This window comes from Phalacrocorax aristotelis, chromosome 23 (genome assembly GCF_949628215.1).
Source record: "Phalacrocorax aristotelis chromosome 23, bGulAri2.1, whole genome shotgun sequence".
NCBI classification, from domain to species: Eukaryota; Metazoa; Chordata; class Aves; order Suliformes; family Phalacrocoracidae; genus Phalacrocorax; species Phalacrocorax aristotelis.
This window is the reverse complement of record NC_134298.1, coordinates 1,852,220-1,876,694: the sequence shown is the minus strand read 5'-3', so window position 1 is coordinate 1,876,694 and position 24,475 is coordinate 1,852,220. Positions and strand designations below refer to the sequence as shown.

Sequence of the window (24,475 nt, the reverse complement as noted above, 5' to 3'; positions counted from 1 at the left end):
CGGGGAAAGGTTTCAGATGATACAGGACAGACAATGGCAGAACAAAGCCTAAGAGCTAGTAATTACTGTTAATTGTATCTAGACTAAACAACATGTGACTTTACAGCAATGGAGTAAAACCAGCAGAGAATGTGAAGATAACCTTGAAGTTGCTCATTAATTACTGAATAATCCTGGAGGAAATCAAAGCAGATGAAACTCAGGCCTCTTCTTTGACTCTGTAACTCTTGGCGTGCTCCAGGGACACAGCTGCAGCGAATGAATTTCAGCAGGCCCGAAGGAGCAAAGCTGGAGAAAGTCCTGAAAGCACTGAATGCTGAAGAGAGGTTGAAATATATTGCCCAGGACGTCTAGGTGGGCTGGGAGCTGGGAACAGGAGCACGTGTGGATCCTCTGTGCTAAGAGAGAGAAAATGTTTCAGCAGAACAAAGATACCTGGGCAGGAGGTGGGGCCAAAGCAGAAAATCCACATGCAGGTGAAGGTGCAGTGGGGTTGCTGAGCTGCAGCGTCTCTGTCCATCACCTCTTCCACCTGTGACCATGGCAGGGCGACTTCCAGACCCTCCCCTTCCCTGGTCATTCTGTTGGGGCCCTGGCCTGGGCTTTGGGCAGCAGCAGCCAAAAGGCACACGGGTGTGCGGAAGCCACCGGAGGCAGACGGTTGCTTACATTGGCTGGATACGAGAGCCAACAGGTCTGAGAGGACAAGGCCAAGCAGGATGGGTGGGAAACCAGACCAGAACTGACTGCTCTGTGCCCGGAGCCTCCAAGCTCACCTCGAGTGTCTGAAGCCAGGGAGCTGCTGAACCAAAACCTCTCCAGCAGCCCTGCATGCTGCAGTTCCCTCTGCCTGGGAATCGTGGCCCTTCCTTGCTCAGTGGTGCTTGCCGTAAACACAAAGAACATCTTTCTGAGGGTGGGTTGTTCTGGATAGAAATGACCAAAATGCGGTATCGAAGTGCACCCCTGAGATGGCACTCACCCGAAGCAACAGCTGGCATGGAGCCATCACGACAGATTTCCTTGGTGCTATTACCAGAGGAAACTTCTGAGGTATTAGAAGCACCAAATAATAATAACACTGTGAGAAGACCTAGGCCTAGCTTTAGAGGCTACAAAACGGGGTGACCTCGTCCACTTAATATGGTGGCATTTTCCTGTCGTGAGGTCTGTGAGTTCAATACCGTGTTTTGAGGAGTCTTGCACTCTGTCCATAAATGGGCAATACACTGTCAAATTATATATCTTGGTACGTTAACTCTTCAGGAGGCCACTGAAGAAGGCGTCACATCCTCCGAGCTGAGCTGGTCTTTTCGCTGGTGCTCTGACTGGTGGCTCCGCCAGTGGTTTAAAGCAGGGCAACGACTGGCTTTGACTTTTCAACCCTGATTAAAGCCCAGCCAGTTTGTATCCTTTGTTCCTGTGCTCACATTGACTTTCATCTTCAAGAAGCTTTTAATGGCCCCTGTATCTACTTCATGGTGCTTATGGAGGTTAAAACTTCCATTTTACTGCACTCAAAGAGGCACATTTGTTAAGTCTTTACATGAAATGTTTGTAGCACTCATCAGCCTGGCTGCCCATCTCTGCGTCTGTTCCTGGGTTTGATTCCTCTCTCCAGAAGGGTGAACAGGCTCCCTTCCAGCTGAGGGCCGGTGGGGGCTGAAGGAGACACCATCACCAACATGATCAGCCAACATCAGAGATATCTCCTGCATTAGGACACAGGCTGGCAAGTCCCCGGTGTGTTTCCCTGCTCAGCACGGTGACAGAAACTTTGGTCCCTGGACTTGGAGTCTGGGTTCTTGCGGTAGTGCCCTGGCTGTTCAGCTACAGAGCTCTGCTCAGGATGTTTTTAAATCTTTCTTGGATTGGTTTTTTTTTGTTTCACTTTTTGTTATGTTTGGTTTTGGGTTTTTTCTGTTTTTAATTTTTTTAAAGCAGACAGTGTTGTACTATTTCTACTCATTCTGAAATCAACAGGAATTAGACTGCTGATTTCAGTAAAGCTGTACTAATCACAGGCTTTCCCAAGCACAGTCAGAATAATATCTCAGTCTCAACTTTCTCGTTGGGAACATCTTTTGGTTCAGAGCCTCTCTGGTATGTGCCCTGGTGAGTGTCGCTGGAGTGCTTTAACCCTACATGCCTTCTTATAAAGATGGAGACTTTGGGTCTCTCAATTCAGAGCAGATGTTGGAGTCAATCCAACCTCATGCCCGATGTGCAGGAGACCGGGGAGGTGCTGAGGGCAGGTGGTCAGGGGCCGCGGCGTCTGGGGTACCGTTGCTGGTGGACGGTGCCCCTGGGTGCAGTGCACGAGGTGCTTCCAGCTGCCTCATGGGTGTAGCTTCACCAAATGAGCAGGACAGTCATCAGTGGATGTGGGATGAAGCCAGAATTTTCTGCTGGCTCAGACCAGTGATGGCCTTGGAGACCAGCCCCTGCTTCCAGAGCAGGAGGTGTCCCATGCATCCCTCACCTGCTCTTGCCTCATGCCCTGGCAAAGTCTTTGCTGCCCTAGGTCTTGCTCCTTGGCCTGTAGTCTTCTCTGTGGAGCTGGGGTCTAGCTTCCAAAAACTGGCATCTCAAACGGACCTAATTTCACCCCGTGCAGACAATTGAAAGAGGCAGTTTGTCGGAATGTGCCAGCTGCGGAAACGCATATCTCTCCTCTGCTGCAGCGCGGGGAACTTGGGTCTAGATGCCAAGCATGGTCCTAAACCAGGGCTGCCCTGCCCAATCCTGTCTTTGCCTGTGGGACCGCGCTGTGGTTTTCACTCTTTTCATTAAAACTCTCCACTCCTTGCCCGTCCCACCTCTGAGACGCCAGCAGAGATCCAGCCTCTACCTGCTGAGGTTCTCCTTAGATCCACCAACTGCTTATACCAGGACCACTGGGGACTATGGGCCACCGGTTGAAGATCACTGCTCCAACCAGAGTGTTTCAGCCTGACAAAGGCTATTTGGGTGGCCTATGATCAGATTAGAGGAGGTAGCGAGCCCTTCTGGGCTCAGACCAAGACAGCTCAGGGGCAGAGGGGGAGGACACGAGCCGCTCTCCTTGCTGACGTGCCTTCGCTTTCCCTCCTGGGGGAGGTGTGAAAAAGCAATGGGCACAGGATGGAGAGTTGCTGCACATTTTATAAGTCTGTAAGTCCCTGTTCAGAGCGTGGATGCTGGCTTGGGAGCCGAGCTGGGGCTGGTGCCGCTGTGGCCGGGCAGAGGCACGATGGAGGCCGCCCTAGGGGGGCTGCACCCCTCTCACAGCTGCCCCCAGCACCCCCGCGCCCCTGCGTCTGCCCAGCGAGCTCGCCGCACGATGCCGGGGCGGGGGGGGCGAGCTGCAAACACAAACGCCTCGCCTTGAAATTCTCCCCTGGGTCTGGGCGAGGAGCCGGGAGAATTTCCCAGAGATGAAATGCAGGAGCAGCGTTCCCAGAACCAGGGGAGGGGCTGGTGAGGGAGGATTAGAGCCGTCTTGACAGTGCACCACTGCGACTGTCTCCCAGCCAGGCCCGTTACCTGCTGGGACACTCAATTTGCCATTGTTCCCGCGGTGTCACACTGTATTACCAGCATAATGCAGAATGTTTCCGCCGGCCAGCGTACCCACGGCACAGAGCACTGGCATTCCCCAGGAGCACCTCGTAGCAACGGGGCAATGTTCCCCTGTCCTGCCGTCACCCTCCAATCCCGCCAGCCCGGCTGGGAAATCCCTATTGATGGCTCTCCCCAGCCCCCCGCCACCGGATCAGAATGGCTAAAGGGCGTGTGAATGCTGCAGCAATTTGAAACGACTGCAGCGCGGGGATGGTATCGCTCGCCCTGCCTCACAGTAGGGGAGGAAGCTTAGCTCTTTCTCATCGGTATAAGCTTATTTTTCTCTCTCCCTCTCTCCTTTCCCTCCCCCTCCCTTTAAGCTGTGGAGTTTATATCAAGACGGCCCCTGATCCCACACACCCCTGTTTAGATGCAAATGACTGCAAGTGTCATGGCTGAGAAAAGCCATGGGTTATCTTGGTGCGGGTCTGCCTTTTCACAGCTCGTGTCAGGGGCTTAGCCGCGCACACAAGGACCCCCAAAGGCAGCCCGGGCCCAGCTGCCTTTTCTGCACCTGGCCCCGCTGCCGTCACACTCCTCGCAGCCCTGCCCGGCGAGATGCTGCCCTGGCCAGCGCCGCCAGCAACAGGCTTGAGCACAGCTGGGGTTGAGGAGGACCTTTCTGGAGAACCGGTGACATCTTCCTGGAGAGGGAGAGCGAGCGAAGGGCAGCCGCGCTGCGAGGAGGCAGGGGAAAGAGCAGTTCCCTGTCACTCAAGATGTGGGGAAATGTATGAGCTTGCCAAGGCTCCTGCCACACTCACTCCTGCAGATCCAGTCCTGCCCGTGGCTCAGAGACCCCTTCTCCATCCCAGGAGTCGGTCTCCAGATGCCTGCGGGGTGTTCCTGCCTTGTGCACTCACAACCAGCTCTTTCTGGTCACTGTACTTTAACCAAAATCCCTGGCTTTATCACTAACACAGAGAAAGGTAATTGCTCGCCCTCCTGAAGCAGCAGTAAGTCACCTGGCTGTTGGCTCAGCCTTGGCTTTGGGGTAGGACTTGGCTGGAAAAGACATTGGCTTTTAATAAAAACTGACCTTATTTTAAAAAGAAAAGGGAGGAATAAGAGAGAGGGGGGAAAGCAGGTTTTTCTTCCCTCCTTGTCCCAGACTGCACACCTGCAGTATAAATCATCTTGGAGAAGTTGCTTGTAAAAACATGATCTTACCCCACATTCTGGGGTTGGTTTTTGGTTTTGTTTTTTTTTTTCATAGCCCAGGTTAGAAAAAAAGATATGCAAGAAAGAAAACTTGAGGAAGATAATCAGTGGCCCTAGGAAACGGAAGCCTTGCCAGCTACGGCTGCCACACGTTTATGGCAAAAACCTCGTGAGCCTAAATTTTGGGTAGGGCATATGGGAGGAAATCGAGTCGGGCGAGGCAGAGCCCTTAGCCAGGTATTCAGCAGCCCCCCAGGGGTTTCGCTCTGCTGCATTTGCTGTTTGTTGCTTTGCTGCAAATCTGAAGCCATGCAAGAGACTGAGAGGAGAGATGAGAGTCCTACGGTGAAGCTTGGAAGAGAAGTGAGATGGGGATATGATGGGGGGCTGCGGGAGGACCTGGGGGCAGGAATCCCTCCAGCTATTTTGGGCTACTTCAGGCTGTTTCAGGGAGTGATGCTCTGTGCTCCCAAACTGATACCAGCCCTCGAAGCCAGGATGATGTGCCCAGAAGGAGGAACCAAGAAAGGCTTGAACGCGTGTGCCGTGAAGGGTCTGAACGGCTGAACCACAGCAGGCAGCTCTGTCATTTTCCCACACTACATTGCGCTTCAGCCTAAGCTCTGCTTGAATGGAAGAAACTGTGATTAACATTTTTGCAGCTTCTTTAAAACAAAATTATCCTCAATTTCTTTTCAAGCTGTACTAGAAATGATTTTCCATGCTATTGTAGTGAGAACTACACCTTTGAAGTTTTTTTCCAAAAACCCTTCAATCTACCTAAGGGAGCAGAAGATGAGATTAACCTAAATGTAGCTCTTTGATACTTAGAGGTGATTTCATCCAGGTAGTTATCATAGCTTAAATACTGGCTATTTTGGGCTTAGTATCTAATGCCTAGTGGCCTAATGCACAGTGCAAACGGCAGTGGTGGTTGTCGTCTGAGTTTGAGTCTTGCTATTAATGACTCTTCGTTTGTGGGGTTACAGCCATCTGCGGGTTCTGGAAGCCCACGAGAAGTGAACACAGCAATAGCTGCCGCAGACGCTCAGGGCTCGGCCAGACGTAACCCACGCAGCCGGCAACGATCGCAGATACCAGTTCCAGGTTATGGGCTCAAAACTCTTGATTTCTGCTGCTGCTGCATCTAAGGAAGATGGGAGAAGGCAACGCTGTGAGGGCGACAGGAGCGTCCAGCAACCCTATCCGCAGCCCCTCGGCAGGGACAAGCAGCGTTGGTGCCCAGATTCATCTCAGCTAACGAGATCAAAAGCCTTTTTATTGCCCACCTTATCTCTTCCGTCAGCTGAGGAAGCAGGGGCTGAAAAGGTTATGTTTTTCTCTGCAACTATTCCTGCTGCAAACTTTGGGAATCGCAAAGGATTTCCTAGAGTTACTCGTTGCTACATAGATGAAATGGTCCCATCCTGCCTCCGCTCAATAATTCTCAAGGCAGCAGTGGAAAGGCGCCAGCACGTTTAAAAAATGTAAATAACCACAATCAAATGGGTTGGATTGTGACGTGTCGTTAGTTGCTGATGATACTGTTTATTTTTAGCTGTTCTACTTACAGGTTAGTGAGACATGAGAACAAATACATTTTTCAAGCTAGTTGCCTGGCAGGACTGGCCGGGAGATGGAGGCTATCGATGCGCCACGGTTTGATCGGGAACGCTGTACAACAAGTGTGCTCAATAATTTTTCTCCATCTGTCAGAAGAGTTTCAGAGCTATGGGTGATGTTTTACTTTGTCAGCTTGGAGTGCATGGAGATGTTAAGGCATGTCCACACGTGGGGTTTTGCTCTAGTCCCTGCAGCCGAAAGAATCTTAAAATATTCTTCATAAATTCAAAGTTCAGTTTGCTCATTCCAGGGAGGACGGTTCAAATCCAATTTTTCAGTGCTTTCATGCTGACAGAAATGGCGGTGAGAGATTTTCAGTGCCAGAATGTTGTAACAGTCCTTTCATAATGTGTTTATAATTTTTATGATTGTTTTTATGACAGTTTTTAAGAAAAATAAAATTTTCTGATCTTGTAAGGGCTGAAGTTTAAGACATGCTTTTATTAGGCAGCATGTTATAGTGTGGCAAGCCTTGGTAACAAGTTATTTGAGAGTAAACACAGCAGCTACCCCAAAATACATGTGGGCAAAACAGAGGAATTTGAGCTCATGGTCCCTAGTAGCAGTCTATGACTTTGCAATCCTGATTTCTGCAGAGAACTGTACTTTAACCCAAACGAGTAGTTTTCACTGAAATACACTACTGATGTTTCAGGAAACTGCACCATTATTGGAAGGCTGAAGCTTGAAAAAAATATCATGAACTGTTTATATGCAGAATATTATAGCTCTGTAAGAAAGATTCACCAGGAGATATGCACACTCCAGGAGACTATTGGGAAATAGTCTAGTGTCCTAGATTTCAACCCTAATTTCTCCAATTTCTTAAAGGCTGTACCAGAAGATTCCCATTTCCACAGTGTTACTGGAAAGAATAATTTAATTTTCAATAAACAGACTTCACTGGACCACAGAGACTCAGCATGAGTTGATACCAATGAAGCCAGAAATGGTTTTGGTTGCATTTATGAAGCTGTGAAGCCAAGACATTATCTGCAGAAGTCCCTTGTGCTAAACGTGGCGTGGAATCAGTGACAGGCATGTGGTGGACACCATGGCTTCCATCCCACCCTTCCTGCATTTGGCCAGCTCCCTTCAGAAAGGCATTTCCAGTTTGATCCTAACAGGCAGGATCCTGGTGCAGGCAGAGTCCTGCCAACGCGCAGCCCCTTCTCCAGGGAAATGGGGAAGAAGGCATAGCAAGAGACCTCCTGGAGGTCATCAAACACATGGTGGTGGCATGGACAGTGCAGGTGTGTTCGGAATCAGACGGTGCTTGGGAGCAGCTCTGAGCCCCCATGGTCTGCAGGCTCTTGGGGAAGGGGAAGAGAAGGCAATGCCTTGGAGCAGCTGCAGGCAGTGCTTCACTTCTGCCCAGAGGAGCTCAGTGCAACAACTCTTCAGGGAAGGTTCCTCCAGAAGGAGCAAAGCCGCAGGTGTGAGTTGGACCTGGTGACTTCCAAGGGCAACAGAGCTGGGACAGGGTCTGGAGAACAAGTGTGCTGGGGGGCGGCTGAGGGAGCTGGGGGGGTTTAGCCTGGAGAAGAGGGGGCTGAGGGGAGCCCTTCTCGCTCTCTGCAGCTGCCTGAGAGGGGCTGGAGTGAGGGGGGGGCTGGTCTCTGCTCCCAAGTCACCAGTGACAGGACAAGAGGGAACGGCTTCAAGCTGCGTCAGGGGAGGTTTAGGTTGGACATTAGGGAAAATCTTCTTCACCGAAAGGGTTGTCAGGCCCTGGCACAGGCTGCCCAGGGAGGTGGTGGCGTCTCCATCCCTGCAGGTATTTAAACGAAGGGTAGACGTGGTGCTTGAGGATATGGTTTAGTGGTGGACTTGGCAGTGATAGGTTAGCGGTTGGACTTGATGATCTTAAGGGTCTTTACCAACCTTAACGATTCTGTGATTCTATGATTCTTTTGTCATCAGTGCCTATATACAAAGCCATGGGATGGGATGGAGGGGAGATTTCATCCACCATATGGTTCAGTTTCATAGGAATACTTTTTAAACTAAGGTCTTGGTTTGCTAACTGGACATCTGAGATGAAGGATAGGTTATCTGTCAGCAAAGTCCTCCAGCACCCTGCTTTCAGGCCATATTTAGCTGCAGGCTAGGGTTACAGGTGCCCAGCTGTCTTAGGGCCCAACATTTCACTTTTCTCAATGTAATTCCCAGGCTGTGACCTCATTGGGAATCCCACCTTCATCATTCCTCATCAATGTGCTTCCAGTGTGCCTGATCCGTGCCAGTGGGTCTAGGAAGGTGGCCTGTCAGAAGGAGGTGATGAGGAGGACCAAGCACATGTGTTTGGTGAAAGAAGAGGGAAAATATGCTTATTGTCCTCCTTTGTGCTCCCATCCCTGGCTCTTTTGGGCTAACCTGTGAAAAGATATGTTGAAATCCCAACTAAGCTTGGTCAGGATTTCAACCATGGCTTCTCAGCGGCAGGGGAAAATCCTGCCCACTGGCCTCCTGGTGTAGACAGTGCGTGCTGCAAAGGACCTGCCTGGACCCCAAGGAACTTCACCACAACCCCTCTCCATAATTTTCCCATTGGTCTCTGGGCTCTGTTGTTTGGATGCACTCCATGCCCTGGCAGGGAGGATGGAGCCCATGGTTCCAGCCCATGCATGGGGCTCGGCTTTCCCTTTCCTGTACTTTATCCTACTGAGAGCTCCTGGGATGGGAACAGACCCTTCCCCCATTACCCCTCTCAATGTAACATAGAATAAAAATTGGAAAAAAGAAATTGGAGAAATTAGGGTTGAAGGCTAGGACACCAGACTCTTTCCCCAGTGTGTTCCCAGTAGGACATTCATGGTGTGGGGTGTCCAAAAGCCAAGTGGAGATGTGACAGCTCTACCCAACCTGGCACACCCATTCCCCAAAACCCCCCGGCTTTGCTGTTTACCTTTGTCCAGGACCGGACCGAAGATGGCCAAACTGTCATCGATGGTGGTGCAGTTCCAGCGGCGGCCCCGGAACTGGTGCTGGCACTCCTGGATGCCCAGCTTCACCCCCTCGGCCACGCTGGGCATGATCTCGATGTAGTTGCGGCAGAAGCGGAGCTGCTTGGGGACAAGGCCGGGGATGGAGCCGCAGAGGATGGGCTGGGACCCCAGGGAGCTGTACTGCTGACCTAGTGCAAGGGACCTGCAAGGGACAGAAGACAGCATGAGGGTTGGGAAACCAACTGGCACTACTTGTCCTGCTCCCACGACCATCCTAGGGGGAATTTGATGAGCCAAGGTGAACCAATAAATTACTGAAAAAGAGTGATTTCATAAGAAAACAGACTTCCTAGTGAATAACAGTGATGTGATCTTCACACCTGAAGACACCCTGGTCCTTTGTGGGCACAGAGGGAAGGTCTCAGCTCCCTACATGGAGGCACCTGGAGCCACTCAGTGTACTCCCAAGTATCTGAGACATTCCCATGCAGCTGGCGGATATGGCAAAGGACCTGCAAGGAGCTGTATCTAGGGGAGCAGCACCTGGAGGCTGGGGAATACCCTGGGATGTCTCAGCTGTCAGGAGATGCTGACATGAGAGCCTCTGAATTGTGGCCAAGGTGGGAAGTGTCCTGTCTAATGCCAAGTTTATCAGCAGAGGGATCACCATTCACTGAAGAGGGGCTGCTCTTGGGTCAGGCACGTCAATGCCACGTGTCCCAGGCTGTCTTGACACCTGTGTAGACGGTCCCAGCAAAGCCTGAGCCACCGTGGTTCCTCCCTGGTGGACACCAGCCTCTAGCTGCATCTGAGGGTCAGGCAGATGTGCTGGTACATGGTGAAAGTGCTGGAGGGCAGATTTGAGAGGATCTTTTCCTACTCATGCAAGGACCTGTCATTTATTTGCCCAGCATGAAATATGTGGGTCAAACTGCTTAATTGGCCAGAAGTTGTGACTGAAGGGTGAAGACTCATTTGCTCAAAGAAGCCCTGAGATACCTGCTATTACACACAAACAAAGATAGTCCTACAGCTACTGCCTTGCTTAGGACCCAGACCATCCCGCAGTGGCCCTCCAGAACACCTGGTGCAATCTGTGAATGAGCAGCCGGTTCTGTAACAGAGGGACGTGATGAACTCAGTTGCTTCCAGTGCAGAAGCCTCACAGTCCAGATACTAACATAGGCAAATGTTAAAGAGCTTTGACTTAGTATGTCCGTATTTCTCTTGTACTAGGGAGTCCACACTTGGACACGGCACTCAAGGTGAGGTCTCATCAGTTCTGAGTAGAGGGGAGGGATCTCCACTCTCTACCTGCTGGAAAGGCTTTTTCTTGTGCAGCCCTAATGACACATTGCTGCTTCATGATCAAATTTTTTGTCCACCAGCACCCCCAGGTCTTTTTCTGTATGCTGCTTTGGAGCTGGTCAGCCCTCAGGCTTTACAGGTGCATGGGGTTGTTTATTTCTCCCCAGGCCCCTTGGCTGAATTGCATGATCTTCCTGTCTGCCCATTGCCCAGCCTTTAGAGGTCCCTTCGAAAGGCAGCTCAACCATCTGGGGTATCAACCACTTCTCCCAGTTTTGTTGCGTTTTTCCCTAACCCGTCTGCCCACATCTGAACATTGCACACGAGCTAATCAGTCATTTTATAGTCATTGGTTAATTCAAGTTGGGAGGGGCCTCAGGAGGGCTTTAGACTCAGAGCAGGGGCAGTTTCCAAGTTAGATTAAGTTTCTCAGAGCTTTATTCTTCTAGAATTTGAAAACCTCCAAGGACAGAGATGCCACTGCCTTATGGGACGTGTGTTTGGCCATCCTCGCCCTGAACTGCTCATCCAGCCTGCAGTCTCAGGCTGAGCTGACACCAGTAACTGGTTGAATTATTTGCACACTAATGATTGTAGGATGTAAAGGGAATCCGAGGGGACCTGCCCAGGAGACACATCTCTGCTGAAGACACTGAATGAGAAGACCTGACTCCCACCCTGGCTGGGAAGCACATGCCTCTGATCCCTGCCCCAGTGCTGTCTTCTGCCATAGCTCCCTGCTCAACCATCTCTCAGACCTGTTTCTGCTGCCTTCTCTGCCCACCTATCCAGCAGTGGGACAGCTGCTCGAGGCTTCCAGACCAGAGCACTGCATGCAATGTTTTGACTCCATCTCCCATGCCCTTGGAAGGGACACACAGAAGAGGGGCAACCAGATACGGCTGGGAGGCAACACTGTGCAACGGGCCGCGCACTGGGACTGGTGCCCAGAGCTGCTTTGCACTTCCAGCTCTCGACAAGTGCAATCTGATGGCGGGGAGCTCAGCACTGCTGGGAAGATGGGTCAGCTCCAAGCAAAAGCTGTGAACAACCTTAACTTCATTCTCCATCCAGCAACACGGGGAACAGGCAGGAGAGCATGGGGTGTTTCTCCAGACACCCACTCTTGCAGACGCGCTGCAGCCTCAGCGGGGCGGCATGCTGTGAGCTGCTTTCTCCTGCCTGGGTTTGCGCAGTGGTGGATATTCAGTGTCTATTCAGCATTGGAGGTTACGAGGATGTGCCTGCAGCAGCAGTTTCTCGCAGCAGTGGTGGTGGAGGGTTGGCCTGGTGTGGTGGCTGTGAGCTGCACACCATGCCATGCATCCAGGTTAATTGTGCCATAGGTCACCAGTGTAAAAGCTGTCCCAATTTTTAATCTGGATAAGCAGTTCAATCCCTGAGGGACCCTGCAGAAAGCAGCAGTGGCCTCAAGTGAGTAAGAGCTGGGACTTCCCACGAAGTTCTGGGGAACTCCTGGGAGGACCCGTCCTCCCATTCAACCACAGGCTTGGTCAAATCCCTTCTCTAAACCGCTGAGGCATCTCATGACAGGCTTCCCTGCCTGAAAGGCCTGACCAGAGATGTGCAGTCAGTTTTGTTCCATCTGCTTTGAGGTTGGAGTTGCGATCTGTTGCAAGAGAGAGGCTCCTGGGGAGGGCGGAGGCTGCCCTTGGTTGTACATGGTCACACACCCAGCTGGTGAAGTTGCTTAGCCACATACAGGAATCCACCTGCTTTTGATGACCCATTCCAAGCTTTCCCACCTTTTCCTTTTCTTCGTCTTTTGCAAGGTCTCCATCATTCCTAAGTGTCTGCTCTTATTTTGGGATAGATGGAGGGCACGGACAATTTTTAAAGCACAAAACACGCAGGAGCGACAGACCCCACATTTTCCTGTCTTTCCTTCAGTGCTAGCATCCTTCCTTGCTGCCTGAGCCTATGTTTCTCTAGCTCCCATCATGTGAAAGGGAAATAGCCATTTTGTACCCCTGCTCCGCTGTCCCCAGCTTTACCCGCAGGACGACAGAGGCATTTTCCCAGCATCAACTTGCACACTCAAGGGAAAGAGCCATAAAAGCCAGACAGCTCTGCTTGGCTGGGAGACTCCCTTTCACTGCTGTGTGTACAAGTGTGCGTGGACAGATGTGCACATAAAGGTAGGCTTTTGTGTGTGCGTGTGAGTGCAGTGCACAACACAAGGAGCATGAGTGCCTACGGCAAATGCATGGGAAATCCCTTTTCTCTTTCTCTGCTTAATCCCTTAAATCTCTCAGGAGTCCTGACACTGTCTGTCAGGCCAGTGACTCCTTTTGTTCCCATCTGATAGTGCTAGACATAGCAGAGCTGTAGATCCAGCAGTCTCAAGTTGACCCTCCGTGGTTCCCATTGGTCTGGGACAAGCTTTTGAAGCCCTGGAGTAAACGGTCCTGTGTGGATCCTCTTTCTATACATTGCTGGTGGGTGAACCTTTGCACCCTGACAAGGTGACTCATGTCTTCGCATTGCCTCAGCGTGGAGGATATTGTGCCCACCCTCTCAACTTCATCTTTCCTACAGAGGTGGCCAGCAAACTCTTCTTCTTCTATTTGGGCCACTGGCTAGAAAGGCACAGGGTATCAAGAGAAATTAGACTTAGCAGTGTTTGAAAGGAGCAGGATTTGGCCAGATTAGAACTGTGACAAAACATATGAAAAGGAGTTTTTAGGATGAACACTAAGAAAGGTTTCCCGCCAGTGAAAGCAAAGGCTGCGAGGATGTTTCTTCTTTCCTCTCTCCAGGTTACTGGAAGCTGCATTGCTTGGAGCACTGGACTGCAGAGTGTACTATGGGCTGCCCATCTGAGCTGGGTTTTACCAGCCAGAGACAAACCCTGGTGAGCAGGGGGCATTGAAAGCTTTGCTGGGGTGATGCCCTGCTTGGCCGCTGTCTGGCAAGAAAGCAGCTTCTTGGAAAGAGGTTTCTCCATCCATCACTGTGTGAGGGCAGGGTGAGGGCTGACCCAAAGAGTTTGCTCACACCTGTTTCACATTCCAGTTTCATGATGACAAAAAAGGAAAGTGAAATACCAGGAGGGGAGTAGCTCCTGGGAATCAATCTGGCCTAGTCACCCTTTTTGCTTTCTTCTGCAATCCCATAAACCTGTTGCCATCTTTAATGAATCCTGGGAGCCCAGCTGGACTGACAGGGACCTGGGATTCAAATGTCTCAGCCCTGGGAAATATTGACATTTGTGTGAGGAGTATATTCCAACCTCCAACGAGCTCCCAAGTGGGGCAGCTTCTGTGCTTGCTGTGACTGCCTGAGGTCAGTGTTGCAGCTTTTTACTTCAAATGCAGGAAGAAAATTTCTGGGATGTGCAGCTAAGGGAGTGTTTTCTGCCTCTAAACTCAGCATCTGAAAGCAGATGAATCTGATGAGCAATTTTTCTTTTTTCCCACTGTATCAAGGACACCACCAGCCCTGTGGCCAGCTGGGCAGGAAGCTCCGGGCTGTAGAGCTGCGTGTTTCCAATGGTGCATCTTGTGCCATGAAGATGGACACTTCCCACATTGGAACTCTTCCTTGCCTCTCCTGGGGGTTGTCCCACATAAATGTAGGCATGCTGTAGGGATCCTGTACCCCACTGTGCCATTTCCCTTGAAAAATTGTTAGAGCTTATATTTTAATCCCTGGAGCCCCCAGCACACCTGGAGATCCATGCAGAAATACATGGCTGTGAGCATTGCACAGAGGATGCTGGTGGTGATGACTCCAGTTGAGGAAGGGAGGTCACAGCAACCGCTGTGCCAACGGGACATGTAGGTTAGTAAGTACCATGTACTCACAGGCTCAGATTTCCTTTGGCTCCCTCCTGCCCTGGAGCCAGAGCAGACCTGTGCAAAGAGCCAGCTCCCTTCAGGGCTCTGTTGTGAGAGGCGGGGACCGTGACACCATCACCTTCTCCCTTTGTCTCAGCATCAGTTAAATAACTCTTCCTAAATGCCTTGGGAGCCACGGCTGGCAACACCTTGAGGGATCCAAGGCCCTGGTAGAAATGAGGCTCTTTTAAACCACGATATTTCCTCCCACAGCAGCTCAGGCCACTGCAGCATAATGTTACGAGGCAAATGTCCGTCCTGCTTTTGCCCTCTAATGTCTTCTCAATGCTCCATATTAATTCCTGCAATTCTTACAATGCACTGGGAAAACTACGAATCAGCAGGAGAAAGCCAGATCACAGTTCAGATCTCGTTTGCCACCTGCTGCCTTGGAGAAAACCTTTCTCTGCCTGGAGGGTTTTTTTATTGTACTATTTTCAGACATATTTGGGTTTTCCAATTCTGGGCCATGTTCTGCTTAAAATGGACAATTGTACAGTCTGGCATCCCACTGTTTTACAGTGCTGACTGGCCCAGGGGTGATCCATTGAAATGCACGCTGGGAGCCAGAAGTTTTCATGCTGGCTCTTTCTCTTTATTTTGTGCTGTATGAGCCCTTCCCAGCTCCTACCAATTTTGTCCTTTTCCCCTTCCTAGCAGAGATCTCATCACGCACTTGCTTTTCAGGTAAGTAAAGGGCTGTGCAAAATCACTGCAGGCAGAGGTGCGTGATGAATACAAGCCTTCCAGGAGAGCCAGACCCTGTTTGTTTTGTTATGGTACATTTTGAACTGTCTAGCTCAGCCTGATGCAATGTTCAAAGTGTTTTTACCAAGTGGCAGATGTTCATTTTAAGCTCAGAGATCATGAATCTCACCCCAACTTTGACAGAGGTGTCGTTATACGCAGACAAGTGCCTCCAGCTGCTAACTGTGTTCTGCTGTCTGACCTTTGAGGGGGTATTATATCTGGTATAATATTAATATCTTTTAATTCTTACAATTTGCTGACTGCAGCCCTTTGTGAACAAGGTAAGACACAAATCCTTGGGTTTGTCTGAAGATCAAGAGCAGCAAGAGGGAAATTTTTGCAAGTCAAAGCATGCAATATATATGCACATATAAGCTTGAGAAATGCCAGGTCTTGAGTGAATATGGAGATCAGACAACAAGATGACAGAATTCAAATAAGAAGCATTGCAGTTTACTAGGAACTGGATAGCTTTAATGAATCCCATGCCTTTGCTTATAAATCACCCACTATTTAATCTCTGGTGAATGTGTCTTGAGTTTTGAGCTTTTCTGTAAAGTGTGCACATGTGTCCCGGGTATGAGATATCACCGTTACTGCAGAGTCTTCACCAAACTCTGCATTCATTGGTGGGCTCTACAAAACAGAGAGGAACCACTTTTTTATTTTTTAAAAAGAGGTTCAAATGCCTACACGTTAGAGGCTGATCCCCAGACAAGAGCGAGTCCCATGGGCATGAGCGTAGATGTAGGTTTTTGCTGTATTACTGCCCTGGAAAGTTTCGGTAGACTTCTCACACCAGTGTGATATGATCTCTTGAAAAAGAGAGCTTTTCTTCCAGTTGATGTGTTTGAAAATTTCCTCATAGAATAGTGTGTATGAATTGCATGATCTGCACAAAATTCAGCAACCCACAAGGACAGATTCTGTCCAGTAGAGATTCTCCCTTAATTTAATCACACCTAAGGGCTACAGACCTTCCTAAAACCTTCACAAAGGCAAAAGTTCACCTAGGAATAACTCCCAAACCTGTGGCTGCTTAGAAATAGGCTAAGCATCCCTCTGACAGCTCTCCCAAAGGCACATCTCAGGGTATTTCTATCCCTCTAGGTCCTGGGTAATTTTTATTTATTGTCCATGCAATCCAGTAATGCCGCCTCTGTGATTTGTCTCCTACCTAACAGCTGCAGATCCCTCTTCTAGCAACCTCTTCTAGAAGGGCTTAATCCTTCCTTCAAGCACTGCAAGACAGAGACATTGCCAGCGGTGGGGCCGTGCCCCATGGGAGGATCTGTTTAATGTCTGTATCAATGATCTGGATGAGGGGATGAGTGCACCCCCAGTCAGTTTGCAGGTGACACCGAGTTGGGCAGGAGTGTCGATCTGCTCGAGGCCAGGAAGGCTCTGCAGAGGGACCTGGACAGGCTGCATCGATGGGCTGAGGCCAGCTGTGTGAGGTTTAACAAGGCCAAGTGCCGGGTCCTGCCCTTGGGTCACACCAACCCCAGGCAACGCCCCAGGCCCGGGGCAGAGGGGCTGGGAAGTGCCCGGCGGAGAAGGCCCTGGGGGTGCTGGCTGACAGCCGGCTGGGCATGAGCCAGCAGTGCCCGGGTGGCCAAGGAGGCCACCAGCCCCCGGGCTTGTGTCAGCACTGGGGTGGCCAGCAGGAGCCGGGCAGGGATGGGGCCCCTGTGCTCGGCCCTGGGGAGGCCCCACCTCGAATACTGGGCTCAGGTTTGGGCCCCTCGGGACAAGAAGGGCCTGGAGGGGCTGGAGCGTGTCCAGAGAAGGGCAGCGGGGCTGGGGCAGGGTCTGGAGCACAAGTGTGCTGGGGGGCGGCTGGGGGAGCTGGGGGGGTTTAGCCTGGAGAAGAGGGGGCTGAGGGGAGCCCTTCTCGCTCTCTGCAGCTGCCTGAGAGGGGCTGGAGTGAGGGGGGGGTCGGTCTCTGCTCCCAAGTCATCGGTGACAGGATGAGAGGGAACGGCCTCGAGCTGCGTCAGGGGAGGTTTAGGTTGGATAGTAGGAAAAATTTCTTCACGAAAAGGTTTGTCAAGCACTGGAACAGGCTGCCCAGGGAAATCGTTGAGTCACCATCCCTGGAAGTATTTAAAAGATGTGTAGTTGTGGTGCTTAGGGACATGGTTTAGTGGTGGACTTGGCAGTGCTGGGTTAATGGTTATACTTAATGATCTTAAAGGTCTTTTCCAACCTTAATAATTTATGATTCTATGGTCTTGCACAGACCAGGGGTGGTCAGCCTGTGTTGTTCAGGGCCACATAGCACCAGCTGGTTAGAAATTTGGCAACTTGGCTCCATGCACAGAGAAATGTTGATTATTTCCAGAAGACGACAAGGAGAAAGCACTTAATGATGTGATCCTCTGATCAGCATACTAGGATTGGACAGCATGTACCCTTCCCAGATGAAGGGAGAGCCATTAATGCATGTGCTCTTATTTTGAGATATCAGAATGATGATTTCTCAGTTATTGCTAAAAAATGAATGCTACAAAGAAGTGGTGAAGAGAGGCTGCTTAGGGTTTGAGAAATTGGAGAGAGGGGCTAGTGTTGTTTTATTTTAGCCTCCAGTCAGCAATGATGTTGAAGTAGCTATTGAAACACTTGCCAGGCTAAACCTGTATTAAGTCAAATGAAAAGCCCCATATCTGCACACAGGAGTTGTTGTTCTTTGTAAACAGAGATTTTTTTCATGTTGGCCAGATACCAAATGGTCTGATTATTCTGGAGTGATAATCTCATTTCTCTATGACCTATCACTCAACTGTACTGCAGGGAAGGAGGCAGCAAAGCTCAATAAAGGCATTCTTATAGATGATGGTGCACCACTAAATAACGCCTGGCAATGGGCACTAGTTTGGGAGCCTCTCAAAGCAGGGCAAAGTACAACTATTTCCCTAAAGAAGGAACGGTAAGCCCTCTGGCTGCTGTCTGTGAATCCTGTCCCGTGCAGCGTGTGAGCAAGTTGGTGCTGAAGTCTGCAGTAGTCGATCCACTCTGAATTCACTCCTGGGCTTGTGTCCTTCCTATCAACTGTGTTGTTCGGAAATGGTGTCAAAACAATAAAATATATTCTGCAAGAGGTGAAGGGATCGGGTCCTGCTAAGTATGAAGAACTGTCGAATCACAGAGAGGCACCAGTGAAGTAGTGACTGTCATCTGTTGACATTATGTTTAATGGGAAACTAAAGTTGGGAAAGCCTGGGCAGCAGTACATCAGCTCAAGCCCCTGGGAGCTGCTGATGGGTACAGAGGAGGACAAACAAACTCTTCAGACTGGTCTGGGGTCCTAGGAGCCACTACCACCTCTTGGGAAGTGAAGCAATGGAAAATGGATGGAAAAGAGTGGTTGTAAGCAACACTTGTGTCACAGAAATTGCCTCCAGGTCACCTGAGATTGGCAGTTCAAGTAGACAAGAAAAGAACAGGACTGGGCAGGCAGCAGCCTCCAAAGAGAGATGAAGTGTGCAATTCCTCTGACCAAAAGTGGGGGTCTGCCTGGCTGAAGGGGGCTGAACACCAGGCTTGACTCTAAAGTTTGGGGAGGCGGATTACCCTGCCCACCTGAGCTGGTGGATTTGCACTGCTGGCAGTGATAGTGTGGCCATCTGGAAAGTTCTCACTAAATTGTCTCCTCCTCAAATCTGTTGGAAAAAGAAAGGAGTGAGGCCCTCCCAGAGGCCCTCCCAAAGGCCATGCAACAGGTCTGGACCACTCAAAGTTGGACGAGTGACCTCAGCTCCAAGTTACAGATGCCAAAGCCAGGGCTGACCGTGCCAGGCCTCCTGGGAGAGGAGAGGCCAATTTCTTTAAGGTCCCTGGGATGGAGGTGCACGGCCAGTTTCCTAAGGGCCCAGCAAGCCTTGTCGCAGGATATTGCTAGCAGAGCATTGAAGCAGGGTGGTGAGTCTGGCAGAGACACTGCAGCAGGAGAATGAACGAAGTGCCAGTGAGTGCATGGATGGCAGGGAAGGCAAGAAGAGGCTTGCCCTGTAGACAGACTGGCAGAGGCTGGATTACTTTAAGCTCTGAGCATTTAATCCTAGGGAGACATGAATGGGAAGGTTAATGGGTGCAGTGATATAGCAGAAAGGGAAAGCCAGAGAAGGAAAAAGCCAGGATGAGGCTCAAGGAAGCATCGAGGCGAGTGTTGGCAGGAGGTAGCTGGGGAGGAGCTTGCCGTGCTCAGTGCGGGTGGGCCTCTGTGTGTGTTTACACTCATGGGAATACTAGCCATCATTTTATGCATTTCTCACTCCATGATTTCAACCATTAAAGAAAGTGCCAAAGGGTGCCCAATAACAACAGAACATCCCTCCTAAAGAGGGCCATCCTCTCTGTGTTGTATCTTCTTCCACTCTAGCAAAAAAGTCAGTGTGGTCCCTTTATAAAGTGCATCCAGATTCTGCAGGTTTAATGAAGCTTAGGGGCATATAGGGGTGCAGGGGAGATGCATCGCTCAAAACCCAAACATTTGTTCAGGGCTTATATCATGAGATGGTTTCTTAGCTGAAAGCTGGAGTTATACATGGATGGTGTGGTCAGTTTTTCAATGTCTAATCCCCAAATGTGTTTTCTTCCATCTCCCACTGGCCTACCAAATAATTTGTGTCATATTTACCATCTCAAATGCCTGTATTTTGCAGACAATGTCCGCTGCTACTCACGTTGTAGGAGGGTGCTAATCCCCAAATTCTGTCTGCTGGGCTGATTCCCATGGGCAGTCACAAAGTGCTCGCACCAGTGGTAGGCTGAGCCCACGTGCATTGAGCAGCAACAGGGTCCTCTTCCACTGAACACATTTGGGTTGGGATGAGTGCATGGCACATGAGCGATGCCTGGCTGAGTCCCATCTCTGCCAAGAAGATGCAGACTTTGGTGCCTGAGCGCCATGTCCCAGTGGTGAGACAGTAAATCTGGGGCAGGACCATCTCCTTCTCAAGCTGCTTCCGAGCATACAGGCTTTGGGAACTGGGTGTTCTCACCACTGAAGACTGCTCTACCTATGAGGTTAGGACTCCTGTTCACACTTGTGTTCCCTCTCTCAGGCTAAGAAGCCACCTTCAGTAGGAAAAACTTACTGGCACTCCATAATTTCCATCTAGATCATCTTGAAATCTGGGACTTGACCTTTGGCAAGCACAGGCAAAACATGTAGTAGGAAGCCCTGTGCTCTGAAGTTGCTGAAACAGGCTCAGAGGGAGTTCACTGAACTCCTTGATGCGCAGCACCGCAGGGAGCCCTGCTCTGGCTACAGAGGGTACAGGAGGAGGCGATGGCCTGCCATCAATCAAAGCAGGTGCAGAGAGTAGTTGAGCTCTTGCTCAAAGATTCAGTGAGTTTTGGGGTTGAGAATAAGAGCAAGTGCAGAAAAGATGAAGGTCTCCAGCTGCAAAGGGTGTCTTTGTCACTGTGGTGAAAATTATTCAGCTCTTCCAGGGTTAAAACCCTTACATTTGCTGCTGTTTCTGATCCCACAACCATTCCTGATCCACAGGTCTCCAAAACCATCCAGTTTCCATGCTAATGTGACCCTGCCCAAGAAGACTGTGCTACCTGCCACCTGGCTGTGCTGAGCAATGCTCAGTGTAGCTTCTCCAGGACATCATCAAGAACATCTTCCCTGCTCCACAGAGCCCTAACCTTGCACCACTAAAATGTTTTTTAAACTCTTGATTAAATTATGTGATTTTTTTTGGGCCATTTATTTCCTAGTACAAAGGTTCACTCATAGTTCCTCACCGTGAAATGGCTGAGCATGCCTAGTTTGAACCCAAATCAGTGGTTACTCTCAACATCAACAAGGCAAACCACTTAGTGGGCTATGTCAGTCTGGGGTCGGCACATCAAGGGAAGTTATTGTCTACTCTTCTTGGCGTTGGTGACACCAGACTGGGAACTCTGCGTCCAGTTTTAGGTCCACTAGTGAACAGGGATGCACAGAAAGTAGACACTGTCCAAGAGACGCGACCATGATAGCAGGGGTTGAGAGGCTGTGGTGTGACAGGAGGGGTGGAGGGAGCTGGGCTGGTTTAGTAGGCAGGAAAGGAGGCTGAGGGGTGTCTAACAACACCCTACAACTACTTATGGGGCAGTTGCAAATCTGATGGAGCCAAACTCTTCCCAGTGGTACCAGCAATTCCAAATAGGCAGCAACTAGCAGTGGGGCTTGGAAGTTCAGGTTGGACATTAGGAAAAATTCCCTTTCCAAGTGCCCAGCAAAGTGTGTGCGGGGCCTCCATGCATGGGATTTTGTGGGGTTCAACTGGACAAAGCTCCTGCTGCCCTGGGATGGTGCAGGGGAGGTTGGATTACAGAGCTGTAAGAGTCCCTTCCCACCAGCACTGCTGTGTCTTGGCATAACAGGCTCTGATTTTGGGGCAGGAGGGGAGGCATCCATCCCCTCAGTGGCACGACTGTCACCTCTAGCAGTCCCATAGGAGTATGCTGGCAGAGGCTGCATGAGGAGACAGGACACAACCTGGGACCGAGGAGGAGGATGACAGGAGAGCACAGCTCCTGGAGGAATAGTGAAGGCTGGAAACCCCTGTTACTCAACAGCCATACAGACACAGGCTGATGAATAACTCTAAAATAATTACAGCGTGATTGTGCTTTGGGTCAGCATTTCAGTGATACCTGCCTGTTCCCCGAGTTTGCTGCCGAGGGAAACTAGTAGACTGCATTTTGAGAAGTAGAAAACAGCCTCAGGTTTACACATGCATGAGAGCTGTTGCTGCTTGGATGCAGCAAATTCACATTGTAACCTATTTGCAGAGACTTATTCATGTCTTGTGCCCTCTGATGGGCTGGAGATGCAACCCTCATTTGCGAGAAGCATCCTTCTTCAGAGAGAACTGTGGAAAATTAACACCCAGCTCTGAAATATGCAGGATGCTACAGTTAACCTGAGTGTGGCTGAATTTCAGTGCTACCATCTGTGTGCTACTTGGTCTGCCTGGCAGGGACGGTGAAGTCTGTGGTCCCTGGGAGGGATAAGTGCCTTGCAGGGATTACTACCAGAAGAACTTAAGTTCTTTGATGTGAAAGATTTTAGGGAAATGCAAATATTGCCAGTACAAACAGGTCCAGACTAAGACCAGAGGTGGCTTCAGCAGGTGAAGGTTCATGTGGGTGATGAGATGGGTGCAAGGGGCAGGACATGTTGAGTGCTGTTATCCAGCACCAGTTTCAGAAAACATGGATTTCTTTAGCTTTTCTCCTGATGTGAGTGTGGCTGACACCGAAATGATGGGACCTCCAGTTCTCCCTGTCACAGGGACCACGTTCACTTCTCCACTTTAAACTCCAGGTGGCTGTAACCCAGGCTTCCTGGGTCACTGGTGGAGAAAAGCAGGCACTGATGGGGCACAGTTAATCTAGTCCATGTACAGTTACTGTAGAGGAGAGCCTTTGCATGCCAGAAAAGCTCCATTGACTCCATGGAAAATTAGGGAAGGATTTCTCAGATTAGGTCAGATGAACCTGCCCCTGAGTCCCAGACAGTGCAATGCACAAGGGCTTTACTGGGCGAAGGCCAGCTACAGACAAGAGTGACCAAGGGCAGACCTCCAAGACCTGCCCAAGGGCAGGAGGTTTTTGGTGAGATTTTTACCATATGAACTGAAATCAATCTTCTTGTTTTATTCCATTTTTTCCCTTATCTTCTTTTGTCCTGTAGGCATGGGGTGACTTGCACTCCTATGTATGAACTTGCCACCCATCACCCACATCCCTGCATCCACTCGGCCACTATTTTGCACAGTTTTCACAGTACAGGTTGCAGCTGGGCTGCAATAAAATAAAATAGGGTGTCTCACCTGCTCTCCCTACGCAAGACCCAGGTGTTCCCCTCGCCACTGACTCTAGTTTTGGTTTTGCTGAGTTAGTGTTCTGACTATTTAGCAAGTCAAATCATTTTTGGCTTTGATCAAAAGAGATTCCAGACCTGACAGAAGTGAATGGGTGGGGCAGTGCTTGGCAGGGAGGACCAGGTGCTGGCAAAGGGAAGAAGAGCGATGGAGTGGCAGGTCTGCCCCCTTCTGAGAGGGGTAATTTTTTAGACTGACTTTGCTGTATGAGGTACCTTCTCCCTAGGTGGAAGTCAGCTGAGTTTGGCTGAAGAAATGTAGAACTCCTAAAGGACCCCTAATCTGAACTTCAGTATTCATCTATTAGGTACTGCAATTGTATTTGGAACATGGAAAGCTCAGGAAAACCTATTGAAAAGAAAAAAGATAGGGAAGGATGCCAAAGGATAAAGTTCTTCAGGAATGATCTTATTGGTGGTCACTGCCCAGCTGCCTTCTGTGGCATTCCGCTTTCCCCTTGCTGTGACAATACCTCTCTTTTCCCCCTGCACCAAGGCAGTAGGTAGGATGAACCGAGATAGGAGGTGGCCAGCTCCAAGATCAGTCACGAGCCAGAAACAGGCTCTAACTCCCTGACTCCCTGGCACTGACCAACCCCATGGGCAGCAGCCCAGGGACACTGCTGATACAGCTGGTGCCTGCCTTGCAGCTTTCACCAACAGATATCCTTTTTGATATGCCTGTTGGTCTAAGAGCATCTACTCAAGACTGCAGTGTAAACGTACTGTTGGGGCACGTCAAAGCCTGATCACAAATGTGACTTCTCTAACAGCAGATGGCTCATGTAACAGCCGCGCCGGCTTTAACGAAGCTTGGGTAAGCTGTGAGTCATAGCCATCTACAATGGTATCTCCATGAGAATGCAACCATCTCCTTTGACATTCAGCAAAGTTAAATAAGACATCCAAGGGGAAAGGGGACAGTGTCATGTTTATGAAATTGGATTACTCAGCTCCCAGGCTCTGAGGGTTGCCTACCGCTTCCCTCCTGGACATATTAAGGATGGTTTTGTACTTCTGTTGCCTTCATCAAGTTCTGGCCAAGCGTGTGCTGTCTTATCCAGTCAAGAGCACATGATGCTGCAGCCATTACTGCAGAAACTGGAGTGTTTTAGCCCTCCTCCTTGTTGTAAATAGGATGTTAAACATGGAAAGGGGACAAAAGAGCAATAGCAGTGAGCTGAGGCAGTGGCTTATGTTGACAGTTTGATTAGTCTATTGGAAAGACTTCTGAGAGATTATTTAGTTACAGTGAGAAGAAGGGGAAGATTAAGACTTTCTGTCCAGCAGAAGAGGGCAAGACAATGGCTGGTGAGTGGGAATTCAGACCAGCA

General features: G+C 50.1%; 1 protein-coding gene across 1 annotated transcript in view; it reads right to left on the bottom strand.

Moving 5' to 3' along the window:
* WNT3 (Wnt family member 3) overlaps positions 1-24,475 on the bottom strand; it is a 34,746-nt gene that overhangs the window by 4,378 nt on the left and 5,893 nt on the right. Inside the window, exon 2 of the mRNA XM_075117340.1 lies at positions 9,296-9,537. Coding sequence (XP_074973441.1) covers positions 9,296-9,537 — 242 coding nt within the window. The remainder of the gene's footprint in view (positions 1-9,295; positions 9,538-24,475) is intronic.